At 40.1% G+C, this 11,053-nt stretch overlaps 2 protein-coding genes across 2 annotated transcripts; both read left to right on the top strand.

The window, feature by feature from the left end:
- Nucleotides 1-1,572: 1,572 nt before the first annotated feature.
- Nucleotides 1,573-5,055, top strand: LOC136803280 (uncharacterized). Its single transcript, XM_067060003.1, has one exon. The coding sequence runs from the start codon at nucleotides 1,573-1,575 to the stop codon at nucleotides 5,053-5,055; it is 3,483 nt and encodes a 1,160-aa protein (XP_066916104.1).
- A 65-nt stretch (nucleotides 5,056-5,120) lies between these two features.
- On the top strand, nucleotides 5,121-6,278 carry LOC136803279 (uncharacterized). Its single transcript, XM_067060002.1, has one exon. The coding sequence runs from the start codon at nucleotides 5,121-5,123 to the stop codon at nucleotides 6,276-6,278; it is 1,158 nt and encodes a 385-aa protein (XP_066916103.1).
- The last annotated feature ends 4,775 nt before the right edge of the window (nucleotides 6,279-11,053 follow it).

The following is an 11,053-nucleotide window of genomic DNA, read 5'->3' as shown; positions in this document are numbered from 1 at the left end:
AATGTTTGCCTAGACGATGTTATCGTCCGTTACAGTGATAGTAAAGGCGGGAAAAATGGCGGTATGGCGTTATGGCGGTATACGGAAAAAAATCGGCGGGAGAGTTTCGAAGAAACGGACGATAACTCTTTGGCATAAAAAAAAATTTGCGGTTTTGCTTGGACTAACCAGTGAGACTGGTTAGTCGCTCCGTGGTGAAAACTGCCTAAGTTTAAAGGCCGAGCTTGGTTCAAACGATCAAAAACACGCTGATAGAAGAAGACACAAGACAAAATGGCTGTGGCTTTTCTGTGAAAATCCATCCAGCTCATTATGGATTTTTTCTTCTTGGTTCATTTGTTTTATTGAGACTTCAAGATAACTTAGTTGAAGGGAGTACTCTTTCCTCAAGTATGCTTCTTTAGAAGCTGTTTTTAAAATGATTTTTCAACTGAAGTCAACAGCAAAAAGACACAGAAACTATAAGGTAAAAGTCACTTTGTGTATTTATTATGAATCTTATGAATCACTGGCAGTGTGAATGCCCTCATATCTCCACTCTTAAAGTTTTTCCATCTGGTGTTAGCAGTTCTTTGACAACTTGAAAATTTTCAAACAAAGTTTATTGTGGACTTTTAAAACTGCTTTTACCGTATGACAACTTTCACATTTCCTCAAAATTTGGGATTTCTCATTTTGATTTGAATTGTCAAGAAGTTCATTATCTAGTTAAAAGTTCAAGTTTTAGGTACTATGTAAAAATTATCAGATTATTATTCTAAATTTTTTTAGGTAAGCTAAAAATCAGAAATTGGACTGTTGGATGCATGGGAAAATAATGAGAATGTTTGTCAGTAATTTGCAGAGAGCACGATACCGAAATGAAATATTTGGCACAGCGTCCTGATATATCTTTGAGATTGAGACATAATATTTCAATCGACGTTCTGGGTATAAGTTGAGATTATGACTTGGAATATTTCACTTGACGTCCTGGTACAATTTGAGATTATAACTTGGAATATTTGTAAAGTTATTGATTATAAAACCAAATTATAAAAATTATAAAAAGAAAATTTCATAAAAATTTATTAGAATATTTCATAGCTTTAGCCACCATTTTTGTTTACATTTTGTTTACATTTTTCATAGCTTAGCTACCATTTTATTTTAGTATATTTGGCCAACTGAGGTCATGCTCTCAAACCATGTTGTTTTTTGTTGCCTTGACAACTTGGTGCATCAAGTGTATTTAAGGCTTAAAGGCATTCAGCTTCTCACTTGACTCATGACAGCCATGGAGTAAGGACCTCAGCTCCAGACTTGAGTCACTTACAAGTCAATTCAAATAAACATAAACTCAATTCATTCAACAACTGAAGACAAGTCATAGTCTCAGTTTTGTTTTGTCTCTCACACTTACCTGTATGGCCACACCTTCACAGTTTTCATTCATGGCCTAACTGTTTGACTGTGGGGTTTACCGCATATGGTCACGTTCAATCGTTTGAACGTGACCATATGCGGTAAACCCCACAGTCAAACAGGAAGTCACACGACCGAGACACCTCAATCATCAATCATATCAATTGAATGTCAAGACCTCGAAGATTCCCCCGGTTTGATTACTCCATATACAACGACGTTGGTAGAAAGACAGCTCCGCCTCCTGAAGCTGACCCTCAACCACCGCAGCCTGATCAACCGACATTAACTGAAGTTGAAGATACAATCACTCAATTCCATAACCTGACATTAGACGAGATGTCGAAACCGTCAGAACTCATAATGGACACCAACGTCATCATTTCCGAAATTCAGGATGTCATTGACGAAAGTCCAGTCCACCCAGATTATGTGAGTAACTTCGATTCGGTTACTACAACTCTTGCTACCCTTCGTTTATCATTGAAGAAAAAGCAACAACTGATCCTTGCTGAAAATCTTGAACCTCAGTTACCACCTAAACTCACTCAAGCCCTCGACTCAATAAAACTTCACATCCAAAGAATGACTGAATGCAAATCCAAAGCTCAGCTAGCTAAACTTGGTGATCAAAGCGCAGTCTACATGCAACGCTCCATGTGCTTTGCTATCGAGGACCTAATCTTCAAAATCAGAGAACTTCAAAAAGATTTTGATAAACCAATCCACGATCTCAGCGATGCTGAACTCATACAATTGAAATCAGACCTTCCAATGCAGATCGATCAAGTCAACAAGATTGCCAAGAAGTACGAGTCAATCCTCCAACAACCTATCCACAAAGCTGAACTACTCCAGGACATCACAGACATTGGTCAGAGGTACGAGAATTTGTTGAAGTCTAAATCTGCTTATCAATCTTCCATTAACGATGCTATCGTCAATCAAGACGTGTATAAGAACAAGCTCTTCAATCAATCGAAACTCAACATTCGTCTAGAGAAGTTTTCTGGGCACCAAGATTCAACAGACTTTTACGCGTTTAAAAGCAACTTCTTGAAACTTCATGAACGAGGAACTCCAAAACATCTGCTACCTGATCTGCTCATCAACAACTACCTCAAAGATCCTGCACTCAGCCTCGTCAAAAGCATCAAAGATATCGACACCATTTGGGATCGACTCAAATTCTCATATGGGGACGTGAAGATGATGTTGACCAGAAAGCTGAACCAATTATCAAGCATGGACAGCCTCTCCAACCTCAAGGATCATGAAGCTATCTCCTTATCACTCAGCAAGCTCGTCGTAACAATGAAAGAGTCAATCACACTAGCCGAGCAACACAAAATCGAACACAATTTGTATTTCAGCGACGGGTTGGTGAGAATTTACAACCTGTTGGATGAATCACGACTGTCAAGATGGTTGCGAGCCATTGCTGACGAGGACAACCCAAAACAACAATGGGCGAGACTTGTCGCATTCCTCGAAGCTGAACAGAAACTCCAACAACAGCGGATCAACATCCTAGAAGCTTCAAAACCTCCAAAGCCTTCAACCAAAAATCCACCAAAGAAGGACCCACGACAAAAAGGTGGACATCATACTGGTCCGTCTGGCACACCAAAATGTCACATTTGTGAAGAACCTGATGGTCAAAGCGGTCATCTAGCAACTAATGGTCCGTCAAATACCAAGATCATCCAATATCATTCATGCTACAGGTTTGCCGAACTCAGCCCAGCTAATCGACTTGCCATCCTCAATACCAAAGGATACTGCGTCCAATGCTTATATCCAGGCGCAAACACCAACACTGGAAACCACAAGGAAGGCAAATGTCAACGAAGCTTTGTTTGCCCTCATCCATCCCATCAGCAGTCAACCATTCGCAAGCACGTACTAGTTTGCGAAGAGCATAAAGACTCCAACGCCAACAAAGATCTACTCACCAATTACAAGGAGCGTTACATGAAGAATCCAAAGCTTCCAACCTTCGCCAAGAATATCAGTCTGTCGTTCCATACTTCAACTCCAAAGACCAACAACTCATCTGACGATGAAGGTATCTACTTATTACAAACTGTCATCATCAACAACAAACACTTTACAATCTTCTTTGACAATGGGTGCAGCGATTTCCTGATCAAACACTCTGCAATCAAGGACCTTGGAACATCAGCTATCAAAGAATCATCCATTGCCACTCAGATTGGTGGTGTAGGTAACACAACAACCTGCACATCTCTTGGATCATACATCGTCAAGATTCCAATGGCAAACGGACAAGATGCTATGCTATCTGATGGTACATGCCTTCAACAGCTCACTGCAACTTTTCCTGAATATCCGCTCCATGAGGTCAACCAAGCCATCAGAGAGAGCTACCCCGGCAACCCATCAACACTCCCGAAGCCATCAGCAACAGTGGGTGGTGACGTACATTTCATGATTGGGGTCAAATATTTGAGATACAGCCCCAAACTTGTATTTCAAATGCCATCAGGATTATCAATCTACAAATCAGTGTTCCGCAATGCAGATGGTGGCCAAGGCGTAATTGGTGGTCCGCATCCCATCTTCACTGCGATCCATCAACAGTTCTTCAATCAATCAACCTTCAACAGCTTCTGCAGTCAGCAATTCAAGCTCTACCAGAATGGACTCCAAGTCAATCCAGATGTTTCCAAATTATCATTTCCATCCCAGAACCTCAAACGCTTCGAATCAACTGAATCAACTGGGACAGAAATCACCTATCGATGTGTAATGTGCAGAAACTGCAAAGACTGCAAAAACTCCATTCATCAAAGGGAAGTTAGCATCAAAGAGGAGGTTGAGCAAGACGTCATAAACTCATCAATTGACATTGACACCAACCAAAACATCATCACAGCTCGTCTTCCATTCGTCGACAAAGTATCAAAACTAGCACCAAACAAGAATATTGCTCTCAAAATTTACTACCAACAGCTCAAGAAGTTGGGAGCTAATCCAAAAGACAAAGACGACATCATCAAATCAGAAGCCAAATTGCAAGAGATGGGTTACGTCGACTTCGTTGAAAATCTCACTGCTGACCAACAAACCATGTTAGCTGACTCACCAACGCACAACTTCATCCCATGGCGTGCTGTATGGAAAACCACATCACTAAGTACACCATGTCGAGTTGTATATGACGCATCACACCCAACCAGCTCAGGTTATAGTCTGAATGATTTGTTGGCAAAAGGACAGAACAACCTCAACAAGCTCCAAGAAGTTCTTATCAGATGGTCCATACACCAAGTTGGCATACACACGGATATACGAAAAATGTATAACACGATCAGACTCAACTGCAAAGATTGGTGTTACCAGCGTTACATCTGGCAGAATAACCTCGACCCATCAAAGATTCCAAAGGAAAAGGTAATCAAGACACTCATTTACGGGATACGATCAAGTGGAAACCAAGCAGAATGTGGTCTCCGTGCAATCGCAAACCTATTTGGAGATGAATATCCAGAAGTGAAGCTAATCATCAATGAAGATGTATACGTTGACGATTGCATCACAGGCGAGAAAGACATCGACGCAGCTTTCAACAGAGCTGATCAGTTAGAAGTTGTCATCAATCGTGGAGGATTCAACCTCAAAGGGTGACATTCTCTGGCATTGATCCATCACCAGACCTCACAGACGATGGTGTTAGCATTTCAGTTGGTGGTATGAAGTGGTATCCCAAAGCCGATCGACTCTCACTCTGCATCTCAGATTTGAATTTCGCAAAGAAGCAAAGAGGCAAGAAACCAACCAATGCATCAAACATCATTCCAACCAATCTCACTCGAAGGCACTGCGCTTCCAAAGTTGCAGAAATCTTTGACATTACAGGGATGATGACACCAATAGTTGCTGCTATGAAGCTCGACTTACACGATCTTTCAACAAGACAACTAGATTGGGACGACACAATTCCAACTGAACTTCGACCCATCTGGATCAAACACTTCGAAACCATGACTCAACTTGGAGAAATTCAATTCCGTCGTGCAGTCATCCCAGAAGACGCCATCAGTACTGACATCCAAACGCTCGACTTTGGAGATGCCAGCCAATCATTGGTATGTGTTTGCATTTATGCTAGATACACTCGACGAAATGGTCAATTCTCATCTCAACTTGTCTTTGCTCGATCTCGTACTGTACCAAATGGATTGTCACTCCCTCGAGCTGAACTCATGGCATCCCTCATCAACACACATACCGGTGAAGTTGTCAAACGCTCATTTGGTCAATATCACAAATCCAACATCAAATTCACTGACAGTCAGATTGCGCTTCACTGGATTACAAACGATGAAAAACCCCTAAAGCTCTGGGCTCGTAATCGTGTCATAGACATCAACAGATTCTCCAATAGAAATCAATGGTTCTACATCAACACTGCTGACATGATGGCAGACATCGGCACTCGACGTGGAGCAACACTTGAAGATGTACAACCAGATTCACCATGGTTCAATGGACATCAATGGATGCACTTACCAATTTCAGACTTTCCAATAAAATCAGCACAAGATCTACGTCTTTCAGCATCTGACACAAACGAAGTGGAGAAAGAACGTATGGTACCCATCAAATATGTGTCAACCCATCACACTATGAATCTTGTGCAACAAAGATACAAATTCAGCCAATACCTCATGGATCCAAACCGTCATCGATTCTCAACTGTTATCAGAATCTTTGCCTATGTTCGAAGATACTCAAAGACACTCTTCGATCGCTCCAAAGACAAATCATCATCAAAGTCTTCAAATCAACAACTCCAAAATATCAAAGTGGATGTTTTTGGTTCCCATGCTCACAAACACAGAAATTGAAGAAGCCGAACAATACTTCTTCAAGAAATCATCATCAGAGCTACTGAAGTTCCTTCCTAAATCAAAATACGAACGTATCACCAAGGATGTCCAAGGCATATTGACATACACTGGTCGGATTCTGCCAGATCAGGAAGTGTTAATTGTTGGCAGATTCACTGGCGTTATGAAAGACCTATCATCAGATACATTCTGCGTACCTGTGATGGACAGATATTCACCGGTTGCATACAGCATCGCCCTTGAAACTCACTGGCATCATCCAACTGTGCAACATTCAGGGATAGAAACAACACTTCGCTACACGCTTAAAAAGTGCCACATCATTGAAGGACGTGCACTTATGAAACAGATCAAGAAAGCTTGTCAACGCTGTCGTTTTCTCGAAAAAAAGGACGATTGAGATGTCAATGGGACCCATTTCAAGATGCAACATGACAATTGCTCCTGCATTTTATCACACTCAATTGGATCTATCCGGACCATACCAATGTTATGCACCGCAACACAAGAGAACCACTGTGAAAATCTGGCTGATCGTGTTCTGTTGTTGTTCCACAACAGCAACAAAGATTTACACCATGGATGCACATACAGCACCACATCATTCATTCAAGCCATCACAAGATTCTCTGCAAACCATGGATTTCCAAATCAACTCCTCTGTGACGAAGGCAGCCAATTGGTGAAAGGCTGTAAGGAAATGAACATCAACATCTCAGACCTACAACAAAGGATCCAACGAAACACCAAAGTCAATTTCAATGTGTGTCCAGTCCAAGGACATAACATGCATGGCAAAGTAGAGAGAAAGATAAAGGAGATCAATTCATCTATCTCAAAGAGTCTCAACAATCAACGGTTAGCAATCCTACAATGGGAAACTCTTGTTGCATCAATCGCCAATCAGATCAACAATCTACCGTTAGCCATTGGTGACGTTATTGGTGATTTTGAGATCCTCGATTTGATCACGCCAAACCGACTTCTCCTTGGCAGAAACAACGATAGAAGCATCGACGGCTTGATCACATGTGATTCTCCCACCAAGATCATCAAAGAAAACGAAAGTGCTTCAAACGCCTGGTTCGAAACATGGCTTCTCGTACATGTTCCCAAACTCATGAAGCAACAGAAGTGGTTCCACGATGATTCGTTATCCGAAGGTGACATCGTCATATTCACCAAAGTCGATTCAGTGATTCAAAATCGATACATACGGGATCATCAGCGCACTTGAGTACGGAAATGATTCATTGCCACGAAGGGCAAAAGTTCGATATCGTAATGCCAACGAGGCAGTTTGTCGTGAAACGTATCGATCAGTTCGTGGTCTTGTGAAAATATGTGGTATTGATGAAAATGACTTGATTGCCGAGCTTGGTGCTCTCGCAAAGGACATTGACTTAAAGTCAAATGCCAAATGATTAATAAAATTTCAACTCAATTTTCTTTGTGGGGAGTGTAAAGTTATTGATTATAAAACCAAAATTATAAAAATTATAAAAAGAAAATTTCATAAAAATTTATTAGAATATTTCATAGCTTTAGCCACCATTTTTGTTTACATTTTGTTTACATTTTTCATAGCTTAGCTACCATTTATTTTAGTATATTTGGCCAACTGAGGTCATGCTCTCAAACCATGTTGTTTTTTGTTGCCTTGACAACTTGGTGCATCAAGTGTATTTAAGGCTTAAAGGCATTCAGCTTCTCACTTGACTCATGACAGCCATGGAGTAAGGACCTCAGCTCCAGACTTGAGTCACTTACAAGTCAATTCAAATAAACATTAACTCAATTCATTCAACAACTGAAGACAAGTCATAGTCTCAGTTTTGTTTGTCTCTCACACTTACCTGTATGGCCACACCTTCACAGTTTTCATTCATGGCCTAACTGTTGATGTGGGGTTTACCGTTTATGGTCACGTTTAGGTTGAACGGGACCATATGACGGTAGACATTACAATATTTTCACTCACGTCCTGGTTAAATTGGGATTTAACTTGGAATATTTCACTTGACGTCCTGGTTTAATTTTGGATTATCAACTTGGAATATTTCCTTGACGTCCTGGTACAATTTGAGATTATAACTTTGGAATATTTCACTTCACATCGTGGTTTAATTTGGGATGTTAACTTGGATATTCATTACGTCCTGGTACAATTTGAGATTATAACTTACAATATTCACTGACGTCCTGGTTTGATTTGAATTATAACTTATTCACTTGAACGTCCTGGTACAATAGATATCGACTTGGCATATTTCACCAACGCCCTGGTATAATTGAGACTGTTACTGAAATATGTTATTCATGATATGCATTTTTCACTTGACGTCTGATATAAATTTGAGATTCTGATTTGGAATTTGGAATTTACATCAGCCTTCTGGAATAGACCTTTTTTAAAGAGGCACCCTGTTGAATAATTATGTAGTCCAGCAGAATAACAATGCTATCACCCATGCATAATTTTACAATATGCATGACACATTAATGCATTGTGTATATCATTTGTTTTGGTGGACTACATAATTATTCAAAGGGTGGCCTCTTTGAAAAAAGTCTCTTCCAGCAGGCTGATGTTACATTCCAAATTCCAAATCATAATCTCAACTATATCACGGACGTCAAGTGAAAAATTGATATCATGATAACCTATTTCAGTAACAGTCTCAATTTTACCAGGGCGTTGGTGAAATTATGCCAGTCATATCTCAAATTTTACCCGGCGTCAAGTGAAATTAAGTTATTCATTTCAAATCAAAACCAGGACGTCAAGTGAAATATTGTAATTATATCTCAAATTGTACCAAACGTCAAGTGAAATATTCCAAGTTACAATCCCAAATTAAACCACGATGTAAGTGAATATTTCAAGTTATAATCTCAAATGTACCAGACGTCAAGTAAATAAATATTCCAAGTTATAATCCCAAATTAAACCAGGAGTCCAGTGAAATATTCCAAGTTATAATCCAATTTAAACCGGAGTGAAGTGAAATATTGTGGGTTTACCGCATATGGTCACGTTCAAAAACGATTTGAACCGTGCCCATATGCGGTAAACCCACAGTCAACCAGTTAGGCCATGAATGAAAACTGTGAAGGTGTGGCCATACAGGTAAGTGTGAGAGACAAAACAAACTGAGACTATGACTTGTCTTCAGTTGTTGAATGAATTGAGTTTATGTTTATTTGAATTGACTTGTAAGTGACTCAAGTCTGGAGCTGAGGTCCTTACTCCATGGCTTGTCATGAGTCAAGTGAGAAGCTGAATGCCTTTAGCCTTAAATACACTTGATGCACCAAGTTGTCAAGGCAACAAAAAAACAACATGGTTTGAGAGCATGACCTCAGTTGGCCAAATATACTAAATTAAATGGTAGCTAAGCTATGAAAAATGTAAACAAAATGTAAACAAAAATGGTGGCTAAAGCTATGAATATATTCTAATAAATTTTTATGAAATTTTCTTTTTATAATTTTATAATTTGGTTTTTTATAATCAATAACTTTACACTCCCCACAAAGAAAATTGAGTTGAATTTTATTAATCATTTGGCATTTGACTTTAAGTCAATGTCCTTTGCGAGAGCACCAAGCTCGGCAATCAAGTCATTTTCATCAATACCACATATTTTCACAGACCACGAACTGATCGATACGTTTCACGACAAACTGCCTCGTTGGCATTACGATATCGAACTTTTGCCCTTCGTGGCAATGAATCATTTCCGTACTCAAGTGCGCTGATGATCCCGTATGTGTATCGATTTTGAATCACTGAATCGACTTTGGTGAATATGACGATGTCACCTTCGGATAACGAATCATCGTGGAACCACTTCTGTTGCTTCATGAGTTTGGGAACATGTACGAGAAGCCATGTTTCGAACCAGGCGTTGAAGCACTTTTCGTTTTCTTTGATGATCTTGGTGGGGAATCACATGTGATCAAGCCGTCGATGCTTCTATCGTTGTTTCTGCCAAGGAGAAAGTCGGTTTGGCGTGATCAAATCGAGGATCTCAAAATCACCAATAACGTCACCAATGGCTAACGGTAGATTGTTGATCTGATTGGCGATTGATGCAGCAAGAGTTTCCCATTGTAGGATTGCTAACCGTTGATTGTTGAGACTCTTTGAGATAGATGAATTGATCTCCTTTATCTTTCTCTCTACTTTGCCATGCATGTTATGTCCTTGGACTGGACACACATTGAAATTGACTTTGGTGTTTCGTTGGATCCTTTGTTGTAGGTCTGAGATGTTGATGTTCATTTCCTTACAGCCTTTCACCAATTGGCTGCCTTCGTCACAGAGGAGTTGATTTGGAAATCCATGGTTTGCAGAGAATCTTGTGATGGCTTGGATGAATGATGTGGTGGTGTAGTCATCCATGGTGTAAATCTTTGTTGCTTGTGGAACAACAACAGAACACGATCAGCCAGATTTTCACAGTGGTTCTCTTGTGTTGCGGTGCATAACATTGGTATGGTCCGGATAGATCCAATTGAGTGTGATAAAATGCAGGAGCAATTGTCATGTTGCATCTTGAAATGGGTCCCATTGACATCTCAATCGTCCTTTTTTCGAGAAAACGACAGCGTTGACAAGCTTTCTTGATCTGTTTCATAAGTGCACGTCCTTCAATGATGTGGCACTTTTTAAGCGTGTAGCGAAGTGTTGTTTCTATCCCTGAATGTTGCACAGTTGGATGATGCCAGTGAGTTTCAAGGGCGATGCTGTATGCAACCGGTGAATA

This window comes from Clytia hemisphaerica, unplaced genomic scaffold (genome assembly GCF_902728285.1).
Source record: "Clytia hemisphaerica strain Z4C2 unplaced genomic scaffold, Clytia hemisphaerica genome assembly, whole genome shotgun sequence".
In the NCBI taxonomy this organism is placed as follows: domain Eukaryota; kingdom Metazoa; phylum Cnidaria; class Hydrozoa; order Leptothecata; family Clytiidae; genus Clytia; species Clytia hemisphaerica.
This window is presented reverse-complemented; position numbering and strand designations above follow the sequence as displayed.

Excerpts from the sequence above, each read along its gene's own strand:
- LOC136803280 (XM_067060003.1), top strand. The coding sequence starts at position 1,573 with ATGTCAAGACCTCGAAGATTCCCCCGGTTTGATTACTCCATATACAAC.
- LOC136803279 (XM_067060002.1), top strand. The coding sequence starts at position 5,121 with ATGAAGTGGTATCCCAAAGCCGATCGACTCTCACTCTGCATCTCAGAT.